General features: G+C 48.9%; 2 protein-coding genes across 2 annotated transcripts in view; one reads left to right on the forward strand and one right to left on the reverse strand.

Annotated features, from left to right (window-relative positions):
- The window catches only part of LOC107108785 (pseudouridine-metabolizing bifunctional protein C1861.05-like), a 46,626-nt gene extending 46,319 nt beyond the window's left edge, over window positions 1-307 (reverse strand). The window contains 1 exon segment of the mRNA XM_015409304.1: window positions 189-307. Within this exon segment, the coding sequence (XP_015264790.1) occupies window positions 189-270 (82 nt within the window). The 5' untranslated portion in view covers window positions 271-307.
- A 16,258-nt stretch (window positions 308-16,565) lies between these two features.
- The window catches only part of MKRN1 (makorin ring finger protein 1), a 28,896-nt gene continuing 28,547 nt past the window's right edge, over window positions 16,566-16,914 (forward strand). Inside the window, exon 1 of the mRNA XM_015409306.1 lies at window positions 16,566-16,842. Coding sequence (XP_015264792.1) covers window positions 16,625-16,842 — 218 coding nt within the window. The 5' untranslated portion in view covers window positions 16,566-16,624. The remainder of the gene's footprint in view (window positions 16,843-16,914) is intronic.

A 16,914-nucleotide genomic window follows, 5' to 3' on the forward strand; every position in this document is an offset into this window, starting at 1 on the left:
TGGCCTAATATGCTAATGAGTTCTGCTGTTGGGTGTGGCCTATTATGCTAATGAGTTCCTGCTGGGCTTTTTCTACAAAAAGAGCCCTGGTTTCCCGGACATGCATGCATGGGTGAGTCAGCCACAGTGTCAATGGAGGGCAGGGGACCAACAAAATGAGAGAAGAGACCTCTTGAGGAAACACTCACTGTGCAAACCTCTTCTTACTTGGAGGACACACTGAGCCATCCGAGTTGTGTGGGAACCCAAGATACAAACCGGCATTCCCATGGTTCCTTGTCTGAATGTAGGGCCAGCCAGTGATCAGCAAGGCTATCAAAACTGAAAGAAGCAGGGCAGAAAAGGGCGGTCTTTTATCAGTTTCCAAAATCGTTAGACTGCAAGATGACCTACTGAGATGACTAAAGGTACACACAAAAGTATAAGATGGGAGTAACCACACCAGGATTGCATGTAGATGAATAGATTGTATTTATTTAAATAAAATGACTCAATGTATATGGCGCTACAAAACCGTAAGGACACTGAGCCAGGTTGCCAACATCCCGGCCAGGTGGGACCTGGAGTTCTCCCAGAATCGCAGCTGACCCCCATACTACAGAGATCGCTTTCCTCCGGAGACATGGCAGTTTTGAAGGATGGACTCTACAGAATCGTATCCCAGCTGATCTCCCTCTCGTTCCTAAACTCTGCCTTCCCCAAGTACCACCCTCAAGTCTCCAGGGATTTCCCAAACTGAAGTTGGCAACCCTATGGGTAGAGCACGAGAACAAAAAAAAAACATTCAGAACAAATCACAGTCCAGGACACTAGTGGCAAAGCAACAATAAAACAGAAGCAGTTACAGATTTAAAGCAGCCTCATTTAGCAGCCAATAAAAATAAATGTAGCAGCAGTAAAATCCACAGAAAGAAGCAATTAAAATAAGAAAACCAGCTGCAGCCATAGTAAAACTAACCACACTCAAAATTCACAGCTCTCAATTTCTTTTCAATAGCTTCTGAAGATTATCTTCTTTTTAAAAAACTTTTTAGACCGGGGGTTCCCCACCTTGGTGCCCGTGGGCATCATGGCACCTATTGACACTTCTGATGGCAAAAAAAATGGCTTTGACAGTAGTTGCCACCACAGCACAAGGACCTTCACTATGTGACTGACAATAAGCCGTGGCAGCCATTTTGTTGCTGGCCCCGCCTCTTGCATCCGCCATTTTATAGCAGCCATTTTGTGGCTGCACCCACCAAACTGCATCAGAATTCCAAAGATGCCCACAGGCTCAAAATGGTTGTGGACCCCTGTTTTAGACTAATTAATTTTAATTGTATGCCAGTTTGGTGTAGTGGTTAAGTGCGTAAACTCTAATCTGGGAGAACCGGGTTTGATTACCCACTCGCACCTGGCTGGATGACCTTGGGCACGCCGTAGTTCTTATAAGAGCTGTTTTTGAAAAAGAGTTGTGAAGAGCTCTCTCAGCCCCACCCACCTCACAGGGTGTCTGTTGTGGGGAGGGGAAGGGAAAGGAGTTTGTAAGCCGCTCTGAGACACCTTTGGGTAGTGAAGGGTGGGGTATAAATCCAATCTCCTCATCTTCTTCTTTAACCTCACAGGTTGTCTGTTGTGGGGAAGGGAAAGGAGTTTGTAAGCCGCTCTGAGACACCTTTGGGTAGTGAAGGGTGGGGTATGAATCCAATTTCCTCTTTTTCTTCTTTAACCTCAGAGGTTGTCTGTTGTGGGGAGGGGAAGGGAAAGGAGTTTGTAAGCCGCTCTGAGACACCTTTGGGTAGTGAAGGGCGGGGTATAAATCCAATATCTTCTCTTCTTCTTGTTCCTGTGTTGTATACCACCTCAGGAAAACTCGTGGTGAGATGGCAGAAATAATGTAAATCCAAACCCAGGTGAATAAAAATATTTTTATCTGATACTGGAAATTTAATATACAACAGGTGTTCAGTGACATTCCACAAACTGGTTACTGGCACAGAAAAGCCCCCATTTAAGGGTTGCCAGTCTCCAGGTGGGGCCTGGAGATATCCCGCTTTTACAACTGATCTCCAGCTGACAGAGATCAGCTCCCCTGGAGGAAATGGCTGCTTTGAAGGGTGGACTCTACGGCATTGTACCCTGCTGAGGCCCCTCCCCTCCCCAAACCCCACCCTCTTCTGGATCCACCCCCATAGTCTCCAGGTATTTTCCAACCCAGACCTGGCAACTCTACCCCTATTCTACTTCACTATGTGACTTGCCTTGGTAAAAAGGAATCTGCTTAACAGGACCTCTGCTAGAGATTTCAGTCTCAATCTGATGCTGATTTTAAGTTGTGTGTTGAACATCAAATACATGAAATGTAATCTGCAAAGAAGATAAAGATAAAACGATAGCTATAAATAGATTTAACAGCAGCCATGATTCCATTTTATTTTGTCTCAGGTGGTGGCCCTACCAAAATTTAATCTAGATATGATGAAAAGGTGGCACACAGTTTTACATGCAAAAAATAAGTATTTTTATGCAATGCCATGAGTTATCATTTCCTTGATAAACTGTTAAATTTATAATTTATATAATTGTTTAATTGTGATAGATGGTGGCATCTTGATTAGGGAGCCTGACTACTCATCATGAGAAGGTTTGAGAGGTAAAATAAATCTCCAGTTCCCAGGACACTATCATGAGAATAGAATTACCTCCTGAGGACACAGAAAGAAGCCAATATAATTTATATTTCCCATAAAGCATCCCGATAATTGTCACAGTCCTATATGCATAAGTCAGTATTATACCTTTGGGTTGGGTTTTTTTTTAAGTTTAGGGAAAATGCTTGCTGAAAGCCCATTAGTGAGTTATAACTGAGGTGAGATTTGAACAGAGGATTGGACAATTCATAATCTGGCCTACTAAATCAGCTCTCTATTGCAATATGACACAGGTGGTAATATATAAATAAGTTTGAAACCCTCAGGATATCAGGCCTTTGGGAATAACTAGAAATGTCTGTCACAATGGTGTAGCATTCACATTTAATCTTTATGGAGTTAGGGTTCTGTTAGGCAAATCTCCCACAAAATGAGTTAGTGTGAGCTAGCTCACAGTTTTTTAGCCTCCGGCTCACACATTTTTGTCTCAGCTCAGGAAGGATGGCTCCAGAACACACTAATTTATGCAGTAGCCAAATCACCTGCTCACAACTTTAATGCCGGTAGCTCACAAAGTAGAATTTTTGCTCACAGGACTCCACAGCTTAGAGGGAACACAGGTCACAGCAGAGTCAACATGTGAGAATGTGTGTCCTGAATCCCAAGTGGTATGGATCTTTTACTAGATGCAGTCACGTCAGGTCTCAAGGAATTAAACAAATTTTCAAATGTTGTTGTGTGGACCCTTAAAATATTAAAGTACTACAGAGACTGGTCATGCCTGTTAAGAGATAGACTTAATCAATTAAGAAAAATCTGAAAATGTGTTTCTAAAAAGTTGCCAAATTGCACATTAGGGCTGCTTCCATACAGCAGCAGTTTTCTGTGCAATTCTCATCACTGCTGAGAAGCAAAGGAATTCACAGGGTGTGATCACACTGGAGGCTTGGCGTGATATGGCGCTGCCTCTAACTGTACTGGTTTAAAATGTTGTGGGGCATACCATCCAGACAGCACAACCTGCTGCGGGTTACCCACTCGGCCGTCCCCTGATCAAGCATCTACATTATTGCAGCACCTCAGCCATGGAGCATACTGCCTGATCATTTTTAAAATGCATGCATGCATATGCACTCATGCACGTGCACATGCACACATGTGTTCATGCGCATATAGGCAAAACCTAAAAAAACCCACCCCAGCGGCAGAAGCAGATCTGCAGGTTCAGCTCACCAATCTGTTTTGCGCACGTTCCCCCGTGTTCAGACATCTGGCCATCCACAATGAATGTGTGGGGAACTAAAAACACCACTTGTAATGTGGTGCCTTTTTCACCCAGCTCCTACGATGGGGTCAGTATGCCTGGGCAACGCCTTACAGATGTGGCTGTGTGACTGTGCCCATTTAATCCAGAGGGGAGGAGTGGCTATGTCGGGCCAAACTTCTTCTGTGATCACACCCACGGTGGCAGCCGAGTGCTCCCACAGCAATTTCCCCCACACTTTCCTTGCTTGGGCGGGCCCTTGTGGCCACCATTCCCCTCCACACCAGATAGAATTTCCCTCGAATCCTAGCCATCCGATAGGTGCGCCCTAGGATCCGTTCAGGCTATTGTCTCTGGAAGCGAAGATTGGGCCATTCGCATGGCCACGTGCGGACCCGACCGTGTGCGTGGCTTCTCTGGGTACACAACACACCTCCCCCCTTGGTCCAGATTACCCCTAGCTGACATAGTCTTTTAAGTGTGCTGGTCTCTTCTGTTCCCTTGTGGAGTGGCGGACCTCAGGGGCCGGCGCTGAGATCTCGGGTACCGTACTTGTCGGTTCTGGGGAAGGAACGTCGGCTGCGGGGGCCACTGCGGGGGCCGGTGTGCTGCTAGGTTCCTGGCTGGCCGCTGGTTCCGAGCCATTGCTGTTCTCCCTCGGTTGTGTTTGAGCAGCCGCCTCTGGTGCCCCGGGCGACAGATCGTCTTCTGGGCTGTCTTCCGGCATGTCCGGGTCTGTTGGCAGGAGAAGGTAGCATAGTTGATCAATGTGCCACCTCCACAGCTGGCTGTCGTCACATGAGACCTTGTATGAAAGCGGTCCGGTCACCCGGACAACCCGTGCTGGAACCCAGGTGGGACCCCTGCCGTAGTTTCTGGCATACACGGGGTCTTCTGGAAAGAACTCTCGTGGAGCCTCTTGGTCCTCGGGGCTTGTGCTGTGTTTTGGTGCCCGGTCCGGGTGCAGACGATCTAGCTGAGTCGTCAGGCAATGTCCCATCAACAGCTCTGCTGGGCTGCAGCCGGTGGTGGTATGGGGGGGGGTCGAGCGCTGGCTGAATAGGAAGGCAGCCAGCTTGTAGTGCCAATCCCCCTGGTCCATACAGCGCAGTGCCTCCTTCGTGGTCCAGACCATGCGCTCCTGCCTCATTCGTGGTCCAGACCATGCGCTCCGCCTGGCCGTTGGTCGCGGGATGAAACAGAGCGGAGCGGATGTGCCGTATAACATAATATTGCACGAACTCCTGAAACTCTGTGGAGGTAAAGGCTGTGCCATTGTCGGTGACCAATGAGTCCAGTATTCCATGGGTGCTAAAGATCTGCCACATCGCGTGGATGGCCAACCAGGACAAGGTAGATGGGACTGGTGTGACCTCCAACCACTTCGTGTAGGCATCAACAAGTATGAAGAAGATCTGTCCCTGGAAGGGCCCAGCAAAGTCCAGATGTAGTCTCGCCCAAGGCTTGTGGGACGACTCCCATGGCCGCACTGGTGCTTTCGGTGGCTCGGGTCTGGACTCCTGGCATTTCTAGCACCGCTTTACTGTATCCTCCACCTCACTGTCCAACCCTGGCCATTATACATAGCTCCGGGCAAAGGCTTTCATTTGTACTATCCCCGGGTGGTGTTCATGTAGGGTGATGCGTACTCATCCTTGCAGGGGTGGCGGTATCACCACCCGGCTTCCCCACAACAGACCCCCTTTTTGTGCAGACAACTCATCGTGGCGTGATGAGAATGCTGAGAACTCGGGTCCCACTGGGCCGGCACGCCACCCTCTCCCCACCCAGTCCAAGACCCGGGAGAGGATGTGATCCCAGGTTGAGTGGCATGACACCTCCCCCACCTGAACCAGGTGATCGGGGAGGTACGCCAGCAGGTCTATGTGGTGCGCTGGGGTGGGGTCAGGGTCGAAGGAAGACAGCGGGAGGTGGCTCAGGGTGTCTGCATGGCCCATCGCCTTACCCGGGCGGTGGAGCAAGGAGTACTGATAGCCAACGAGGAAAATGGACCAACGGAGCACCCTGGGAGACAAAATCTGGGGGGTCTGGTGGTCCGGGGTGAGTAGACCCAAGAGGGGCTTGTGGTCAGTAATGATCCTGAAAGTCCGGCCATAAGGGAAATCGTGAATTTTTTTCACACCGGCAACGATCGCAAGGGCCTCCTTATCAATTTACGCGTAGTTGCACTCCACAGCCAACAGTCTGTGTGAATAATAGGCCACAGGAACCTCACGGCCGTCAGCCAGCCGGTGACCCAGGACCACCCCCACCTCATAAGGAGAAGCGTCACAAGCTAACACCACGGGCAGGGACTCATTGAAGTAGGCGAGGACCTCATTCGAGACCAACAGGTCTTTTACTGCCTGGAAGGCGTCGTCATGTTTAGGACCTCAGACCCAAGAAGCATGCTTATCTAAGAGTTTGTACAGAGGTTCAGGAATGGCGGCCTTGTGGGGGAGGAAGAAATGATAAAAAATTTAAAGTCCCAGGAAAGCCTGTAACTCTGCCTTAGTTGAGGGCGTGGGTGCTTGACTGATGGCATGTATCTTGTCCTGCATGGGGTGAATTCCATGGGCATCCACTGCAAACCCCACAGAATGCATTTCTCCCACTTCACCTTCAGGCCAGTGTTGGCGAATTGCTCGAGCACTGTCTGTAGCTGTGCCGCAAAGGTCTCGGAGTCTGGAGCCACAATTAAAACATCGTCAAAGAACAGCTGGAGTCCCAGGATGCGTTTGAGGAGGCAATCCATCAGATTCTGAAAAATCCCCGGTGCAACGCTCACCCCAAATTGCAGGTGCCGCACTCTGAAAGCCCCCCTGTGGGTTACTATGGTTTGAGCATTGGCTGAGGTGTTGTCCACCGGCAGCTGCTGATAGGCCCAGGTCAAGTCCAGCTTGCCGAAAGCCCTTGCTCCCACCATGGAAGCCAATATCTGACTGACCACCGGTACCAGGTATGCGTGATCTTGAAGTGCCTTGTTAACGGTGCACTTATAGTCGGCACAAATACGGATGTCCCCATTAGGTTTTATCGGGGTGACGATGGGGGTTTCCCAGCGGGCATGCAGCACTGGTTCTAGTACCCCCTGCTCTACCAGGCAGTCCAGTTCGGCTTCTATCTTGGGTTGCAGCGCTAATGGGGGCTGCCTGGCCTTCATTTGGATGGGCCGTACTTCTGGGTCAAGTTCAAGGGAAACTGGGGTGCCGGAGTAGCGGCCAAGCATGCCGTCGAATACTCCCAAGAATTTCCCGCAGACCGAATTAAAGTCCTGAAGTTGTACCGAGTTTACGCCCGTCACTGCAAATCCCAGGGGCCCAAACCACGCACGTCCCAGCAGGCTCATGAGTTTCCCTTCCACCAACAGCAATTCTAAAGGGCCATCAAAGTCTCTGAATTGTACCCTGAATTTGCCCTAGCCCTTGATGGCCACGGGTTTTTTTTGGACAGACCCCGTGGCTTTTCCAGGAGGCCCCCCCCCAGGGCAGAGTTTCTGTAATGTCTCTGCTGAGATTATGGAAAATGAGAAGCCCGTGTCCAGTTCCACACAACAGGTGGACCCCTCTATTAACATCGTAATGCGCATTTTGTTAGGGGCTTCAGGGGGCAAATTCAGTACCTGGTGCTGCTGGTGGTTGACGGTGTGCAGAGGTCCTCCAGATGGGTGGACATCTTCTTCCAGGCACTGCGGGAGCAGCAGGCGTGGGTGATGTGGCCTTACTTCCTGCATGTTCGGCAGACGGCATTGTGAAAACAGCACGTCCGCCGTTCATGTGCATCTCCACAGCTGGCACACAGCGCTTGGGCAGCAGACTTGTCGTGGTGTCCGGTTGCTCCCAATGGTGTAAGCGGCTTCCTGCGGCTGGGCTGGCGAACGAGCGAGACTACTTCTTCGTCCAAGTTGTTGAACGCCGTGGCTGGGAACACGTGGTGTGTTAAAGATGGTGGACAGTCACGGTGTGAGCCCTCGAATGTGGTGGCCATCTGGAGGGCTACATCTAACTTGAGGTCTGCGGTACCTACAAGTTTGCAGCAGAGTTTGGTGTCTCGAAGCCCCCAAAAGAATTGGGTTAGGATGTTTTCCTCCACCTTCATGAACTCACAGTCCACCGCCTGCTGACAGAGTTCGGCCATGAATACGGAGGCAGTTTCGCTGGGCCCCTGGAGGCGTGCCTGGAAGTCCATGCGCTTGGCCATCATGGTGGGCTTCAGCGCATAGTACTTCATGAGGGCCTCGGCGATCTCATCGTACGTGTTCTCTGTTAGTTTATTCGGCTTATATCCCCGTAGCAAACCACACCCAAACACACACCCACACCCGTGATAGGTTATTTACAGTGTACCCAAGTCCCATAGGTCAATTCTCGGATCCTAGCCATCTGATAGGTACACCCTAGGATCTGTTTGGGCTATTGTCTCTGGAAGCAACACTTGGGCCATTCTCATGGCCATGTGCGGACTTGACCGCGTGCGCAGTTTCTCTGGGTACACAACACCGTACTTTTAAAGTGCGTGTGTGTTATTGATTAACCAACTGCTCCACCATATGTTTCAGACCCATGTAGACCACTTAATTTTAAAAGGTATAAAAATCATTCCTTGCTTTCGGTGGTTCCACATTATAAAATAAAAAGCCCATAGGGGGCAACCCACACACTAAAAGGAAATGCTAAAATTCAACAAACTCGTCCTGTTTCGATCAAATGCAGCTTGGGGTTTGTTTGTTTTTTGCATTTACTCACTTTAAACTGTGTCTACTGCTCATTTAAACTAGACCGGGTTAACAGGGGATTTTAAAATCTTTCCACCTGTTTCAGAAAACTCTTGTTTGTAATGAGAAACACTGCATTTTCAATGTAATTTCCACATAGCTGTAAGTTTGACTGCTTCTCTCCCCCCCCCATCTTGCTTTCCACCCATTCATCAACCTTTTATTTAGCCTTTTATATAGGCGAAGGAGGTGATCTGGAGGAGCCAGCTTCTTACCTCTTTGTGTGTCTGTCAGCCATATGCCGGAGGACATTTGATATTACCAGCACTGCAAGAAGGCAGGTCAGATGGAAATTGCAACAGAGAGCTCTTGGCATCAGCTGTCTGACATTCCAGTCAAAGGTTCTGTGTGGATCAAGTCCAGTCATCATTAACAGAATAAAGCAGCTGGGACTCTTAAACCGCTCTCTGCTTTGGGAAAGAGGGAGGTGGTTATGTCAGTCTCCAGGGGGAAAAGAATTAATCTGTGATTTCTTGAGCTTTCTGTGCTTTTCCATTTCAACAGCATGAACCTACATGGGTAAATTAAAGCCAGCTTCGGACAATCTTTTAAGGAGATTTACTAGGTTGTAGTAAATTATCAAATTAAAGCCAAAACATACTGAATTTCAGGAAAACAGCAGTGTGGACAACTTGCCTCCCTGCCCCCAAATTACAAAAACTTTTCAGCAAAGGGGGAGAAATCTGAAGTAAACCATAGGCTGCAGTCACACTCTCCATAAACATTTGTCCTGATGAGTTATAGCTTCAGTGGATTGAAATGAACCTCAGCCACTGCTCACCAACTGCTGAGTTATCTATTTGTGAACATTCCAGTGCCTCAGATTCAATCGATAAGGGAACGGGAAGAGCACTATTTCTGGTTCCACAGATAAACACTAAGTGAATGAATAACATCTTATAACAATTTCAATTAACTAACAGCACATAGGAACATAAGAGACGCCAATGTTGGATCAGGCCAAAGGCCCATACAGTCCAACACTCTGTGTCACACAGTGGCCAGAAATACCAGGTGCCATCAGGAGGTCCACCAGTGGGGCCAGGACATTAGAAGCCCTCCCACTGTTGACCCCCACCCCCAAGCACCAAGAAGACAGAGCATCACTTGCCCCAGAGTCCCTATCTATACCTTGTGGCTAATAGCCACTGATGGACCTCTGCTCGATATGCTTATCTAATTCCCTTTTGAAGCCGTCCATGCTTGTAGCCGCCACCACTCCCTGTGGCAAACTCACACTTCTAAATCAACTGAACCCAATGGGCTTAATTGGCCTGTGCAAAATAAGTAAGCAAAATGGAGTCTGGTTTCCACTAGCGCATAGTGGACAGGTCAGCTATGCTCTTGTGCTAGGCTGAAACCCCAAGGTCAGAATTTTGCTGATTGCCAGACTCAGCAATGGCTTACTAGGGAGGGGGGGCAGATGTTGTTCTCAAAACCCTGCCTTCTAACAATGTACCTCTGACGTCATCTAGAGCTGTAACACTGCTTTTGAGCAACTTATATAGCAGAGGTGTCAAACATAAGGGAACCAGCCCAACCAAGGCTATTATGCAGCCCGTGAGCAACTACTGCAAGAGAGGGAACAAGAGACTGCTCAGGGAGAAGTGGGCAGAGCCACTCTGAATGTGGCTTCAGCATGGCAGAACAACCTCGTCTGCATTATAAGATTATGCATGGGAAAGAGCAGGTAGAGAAAGAGGTACTTTTCTCCCTTTCTCACAATACAAGAACCCGTGGGCCCTCCATGAAATTGCTGAGCGGTCGGGTTAGAACGGATAAAAGGAAGTACTTCTTCACCCAAAGAGTGATTAACACTTGGAATTCACTGCCACAGGAAGTGGTGGCAGCTACAAGCATGGACGGCTTCAAAAGGGAATTAGATAAGCATATGGAGCAGAGGTCCATCAGTGGCTATTAGCCACAAGGTATAGATAGGGACTCTGGGGCAAGTGATGCTCTGTCATCTTGGTGCTTGGGGGGGGGTTTGGGGGGGGGGGGTCAACAGTGGGAGGGCTTCTAATGTCCTGACACCACTGGTGGACCTCCTGATGGCACCTGGTATTTCTGGCCACTGTGGGATACAGAGTGTTGGACTGGATGGGCCTTTGGCCTGATCCAACATTGGCATCTCTTATGTTCTTATGTTCTTATGCAGCAGTCAAGCAGTGTGGGAGCATCTGCCCAGTGCTGCACTGCTGGCTCTCCAGTCCGCCCATACGGGTTTTCCTTTGCACCCCCCTCCCAGCCCAGAGGGTTTTGCAGTGAGGTTACAACAACTCGGAGCTTACCAGCTGCTGTCCTTTATACAGTTTATATCTCCAGTACCTGGCATTAAGTTTTATGGCACACATGGCCCGACCCAACAAAGTGACATTTATGTCAGACTCTGTGCTCTTGGGTTTTTTTCCTGAGCCTCCCCCCCCCCTTCATAGGTAGACAAGACACTCCTGAAATCGATTGCAATAAAACTAGTTCAGAGGACTCACTCTGAGTTATGTTGCTGATGACCTCCTGGCCAACAAGCATTTGACCAATTCCCCGCCAGCCCCATACCTTGTCTCATGAACCTACTCTGGGTCTATGTATTCTTACATGTGTGTTGCATGTTCGTGTGCATGTAAAACATGTTTATTTTCATCGTGCCACCACCCCCAAGTTAAAATTCAGCCCCTTCTGGTACTGGTGACTTGAGAAACACTGGAACAAAATTTGAGTCCAATGGCACCTTTAAGACCGCCAAAGTTTTAATCAAGGTATAAGCTTTTGTGTGCATGCACACTTCTTCAGATATACTGATAAAGGCTGCCTCTGAGCAAGTACAAAAGGCAGTTTCCTAGCTACTCCAGCCCTTCTCCTGTGCAGGCATGTTTAACATGTCTGTTGAATCATAGCCTACTTTCTCAAACAAGAAAAGACTATATTCCTACAGATGAAACTAGGGTGCAGGCAGAGAAAATATCTATTAATGCCTACTGGTTACAGATCTAATGAAAAAAAATATAAAATATGTCTGCACTAACTGAGAAGAAGAAAATAAGATATTAGATTTATATCCTGCCCTTCACTACCTGAAGGCGTCTCAGAGCAGCTTACAATCACTTTCCCCTTCCTCTCCCCACAACAGACAACCTGTGAGGTAGGTGAGGTTGAGAGAGCTCTCTCAAGAACTATCCTTGAAAGAACAGCTCTGAGACAACTTATGACTGACCCAAGGTCACACCAGCAGCTGACCAGTTTGGTGTACTGGTTAAGTGCGCAGACTCTAATCTGGGAGAACCGGGTTTAATTCCCCACTCCTCCACTTGCACCTGGCTGGATGACGTTGGGCAAGCCGTAGTTCTGATAAGAGCTGTTCTTGAAAAAGAGCAGTTTCTGTCAAGAGCTCTCTCAGCCCCACCTACCTCACAGGGTGTCTGTTGTGGGGAGGGGAAGGGAAAGGAGTTTGTAAGCTGCTCTGAGACACCTTTGGGTAGTGAAGGGCAGGGTATAAATCCAATCTCTTCTTCTTCTTCTTCATGTGGAGAATCAAAACCGATTCTCCCAGATTTGAGCTCACGCTCTTAACCATTACACCAAACTGACAATACAGAGCAGTACCTCCAACAACCTACCCAGATCTGTGGAATAAATGCACCTCCAGACCAGTGTTCCCTCTAAGCTGAGTTAGTGTGAGCTAGCTCACAGTTTTTTAGCCTCTGGCTCACACATTTTCATCTTAGCTCAGGAAGGATGGCTCCAGAACAAACTAATTTATGCAGCAGCCAAATCGCTCACTCACAACTTTCATGCCAGTAGCTCACAAAGTAGAATTTTTGCTCACAAGACTCCACAGCTTAGAGGGAGCATTGCTCCAGACACACACACACACACACCCCCCCGGCAACCTGCAGAGCAATCTGGCTCCCAGTGTTTTGGCAAAGCATTTGAACAAACCAATGGATCTTAACAACCTTTTAAATCCTTCTTGCCCTGTGCTGGAGGGAAGCCTCACACAATCAGATTTAGGGGACCTGCCCACACAGAAAGGTGCTCCCCAGTCTCCCTCCAAACATCCTGGAGCAGATGTCTCACACATCACCATACCCAGATCATGTTTCACAACTATCCATCCTTCCTCCCTGGAAGGTAGGCAAATGGTTATCTGTCTGCAGAAACACATCCCCCACTCTCTAACTTCCTTGTGCATTTTATGGCTCTCTTCCTTGGGAAAATAAATGGCTGTCAGGACCCCAGGAACTCCCCAATGGATGTCAAAGCACCTTGCATCTCTGAATTGTAACACCTTATACCAGTCTCTAAGCCCTGCTCTATTCCAAATGTAGGTCATGTGATCTTCAGGCAAGTTCACTAATTACCAGTTCCTCAACATTGGTAAATATAAGAGAATGTCTCTAAATTGTATATTTAATCACTATAAGTAGGACTATCCAAGTGTTGGTCTTCTGTATTAACCGATTAACTACATTAATTCTTACAGATAATGTTTGTTCTGGATGGATGAAAACTGTTGAGTAGAAATTACAGCATTATGCGTTCACACAAAAAAATATTAAACAAGTCCCCACCCCCAAATTAAACAAAGAATTTGGGATATAGCACTACAAGTCAATAGAAAAGGGTCTCAAAACAATCTGGCAGCATGGAACCACAGCAACACCCCCCCACAAAAAACCCCCCCAAAATACACCTTCCTGTAGAATATCTTTATCCCTTATAATCCCCCAAATATTGAAAAGCCTTCACTTTGGCCCACTTTAATGTTATGCGTGAGAATGCCCACACATGTTGTGTGTGAGGATGTGAGAACACGAAAACAAAATCTCAGTATGTGGTGCAGCAGCTGGTCTACTAGATTTTAACAGCAGAACTAAACTTGAATTCAGTGGCACCTTTAAGACCAACCAAGTTTTATTCCAGGTATAAGCTTTTGTGTGCAAGCTCATACCTTGAATAAAACATTGTTGGTCTTAGAGGGGCCGCTGGTCTCACGCTTTGCTCTGCTGCTTCAGACCAACACAGCTACTCACCTGAATCTAGGTTTTAACAGGAGAGACTCAGGTTTAAATCCCCATTCAGCCATGAAGCTCAATGGATGACCTTAGGCTATTTGTTATCTCTCAACCTCACCTACACTTTTGAGTTATCAGGATAGGGCAAGGAATCCTACATACAGTGCCCTGGATTCCTTGAAGGAAGGGCAGAATAAATATAAAACAGAAACACCCCTCCCCATACGTTCCTACTGTGCAGTGTGTTTGGATACCGGTCTCCAATTTTTGTCACATAGAACTTTTGTGTTTCAAAATAAAACTGAAACTCCCAGATACAAACCACTTAGTTAATGGCCAACTGATTGTTTTTCATTATTACGGCCCCGGTCACACGGGCCGGATATCACAGGGGGGAGGCGTGGCTAAATGCCCCGGAGGAAACTAACCCATGGCTGCCCAAGCACACCTCCCGGTCGAGGTCCCGTGGTTTGGGGAAAATGTCGATCAGACGTGTATCCTGCAGCGCGACACAGAAGCCGTGCTGTGCGATCGCACTGGCTATCGCTCTTAGTGCGCATGCGCTGTCGGGCGCTGTTGCGCAACCTGTGGAGACGAACAGCGGCGGGCGTCAGATGCCACGTAAATCCACCGGGAACACGATCAGATGCCCGCCCTTGGTTCGCGGTTTCAGGAAACTAGTAACTCATAGGTACTAGTTTTTAATTCTGCACCTTCGGCGGGGAGCCACGGGTTTGCCACAGGAGCACTGCACTTCCCAGATGTTGGGGGGAGATCGCGCCCGGGAAATCCGCGGGACTCCCGTGCCTCTCCCGCGGCAACTTTGCCGTGTGACCAGGGCCTACATGTATTTATTCAGTGTAAGCTCTCTTCACAGAATACAATTATGTGTACACCTAAGAATTTTTTTTGTAAGTGTACATCTAAATATATAACGGGCTAATGAAATAAATAGATGTCTGAAAAGTGGTTGCCAACCTCCAGGTAGAGCTTGGAGATCTTTCTAGGAATTACAACAGATCTCCAGACTACATAGACTGCAGTCAGATGGGCAGTTTGGCCCGATATAGTTGCTTTTCCCTGATGGATTTAACTGGCTAATTCACACAGCCACATCTGGCAGCCATTCCCAGCCGTACTCACCCCATCATAAGACAAGGTGGAGATGGAGTAAATAGACAGTAGCTGAATTCCAGTGCTAATGGATCCCCTGTGCATTCATTTTCTCATTTCTGGATGTCTGGACTCCCCCGGTGCACACTCAAACCAGTTTGGAAGTGTGAACCTTTAGTTCTGGTTTCACCGTTCCATTTTAAAAAAATGATAGAGCATATGCACATGGTCGCACATGCGCATCCAAGAAATGTTTTCATAAAAAGGTCAATGCTGTGTTGTTTTTTTAAAAAAAATACCAGACTGCATGCTCCATGGTTGACGCACAGCACGAATCTGAACGGTCAACCATGGAAAATTGCGCAGTGTGGCCCGATCAGGGTGGGAGTCTGACCAAAAATCCCTGTCACAAAATGCAACGGAGTAATTAGGGGCGCACTCAAACCGTGCCGACCTGCCAGTCTGTCCGCAGCCACTGATCAGTTCTTCTGGCCGGTGGACCCCTGGAGAAAATGGCTGCTCTGGAGGATGGGATGGCATCCCCACTAAGGTCCTTCTTTTCCACAAACTCCACCATCCTCAGGCCCCACCCCCAGATCTCCAGGAATTTCACAACTCAGAATTGGTAACCGTAGTTGCAACTCCAGCTGCATTCTAAATGTGTATTTATCTGATAGCTGGGATTGGCTGAAGCTATCTTGTACACTTAGCCAGGGGTCGTTTCGTAGAAAAAGAGCTAGGGGAACTCATTAGCATAACTCATTAGCATATGCCACACCCCCTGGCATCACCGGAAGTGTGTCATAAGGCCACACCCCCTGCCTCCAACGGCCGGTGGGAGTGCAAGGAAGCCCTGCGAAGGCCCTGCCTGACCCAAGGCAGGCAGGGGTGGGAAGAGGCAGGGAGGAAGCAACTTACCCTCCCTCTTCTCCTGCCTCCTCCTGGCTGAATGAGGGCTGGAAGCGGTGGCCGGAAGCATGGGGGTGGGGCTTTGTCATGTGCCCCCCCACCTCACCCGGGGGAACTGCGATCCCCTGCGATTCCCCCCAAAATGACCTCTGCACTTACCAGCAAACTTCTTTTTGATCTGGTAAAATGTTCAGTGGTGCTGGAAACTTCCAAATATACAACACGGAAGTATGCATTACTGAATACACCTCGTAAATCATTCATTGTAATTGTGCATGAATTACTATAATTATACGTAACATATATACATCACTGGTTATGGTGCAATTTACTCACACAATTTATAATTTACACTGTATCCATTTCCTTGAGCGTCGTAAGGAATTATATGTTGCTACACACACAAGGAAGCAACAAAATTAAAGAAGCAACAAAAGTATGCACCGTCGGGTACTGTGATTTGCCAAACATCCTGGCCGAGTGATTACACCCATGTTTCCTGCGAAAACAGGCACCGTTGTAACGTGGGTACAAATACTCCCCGCACATTCCAGCACGTACAGATTAACACTTCGAGACCGTGACGGAAATTCCCGAACTCCGTAAATTCCCGAGAGACTCCGTCTCCATACTGCCCCTCCCCCAGGCATTCCCCCACCAATCTCCCTTCTCCCCCAGAAACGGTATCGCTCCATTCGCCCCGCCTTTCTCCCTCTCCATAGGCGAGCTCGGTTACAGGGATCACCAATCAGAATTCTTGTTGCCAAGTCAATCCTTCCCTTCGGCTCCCCCGTTCCACACCAGCTCCCGGCAGAGAAGCCACGCCCATTGGTTTTTGCCCCGCCCTACTGTCCAGCCGGCCGGAAGGATGCGCTCCCGGAAGTTCCGGTGGGGCCATCGCTGTGTGGGGTAAACAGTAATGGCGGAGGCTGCGGTGGCCCCCGGTGGTGGCGGAGCAGCGGCAGCGGCAGCCGCGGCAGCTGGAGGGGCGGCTGTCACGGCTTCCAGCCCTTCCACTGCTGGCGCCACCACCACCACCACCACGGCCTCCAGCCCCCCCGCAGCCGGACCCCAGCCCCCGCCAGTCGGAGCCGGAGGAGGAAGCAGCGGCTGTTGGACGAAGCAAGTCGCCTGCAGGTAACGTGCTGAGGCGGCGGCGGGTGATGGCGCCCGTGTCTCCCCTGTAGCTCCCCCCCCCCCATTCCCGCT

Source organism: Gekko japonicus, unplaced genomic scaffold (assembly GCF_001447785.1).
Source record: "Gekko japonicus isolate JY-2015 unplaced genomic scaffold, Gekko_japonicus_V1.1 scaffold515, whole genome shotgun sequence".
Taxonomy (NCBI): domain Eukaryota; kingdom Metazoa; phylum Chordata; class Lepidosauria; order Squamata; family Gekkonidae; genus Gekko; species Gekko japonicus.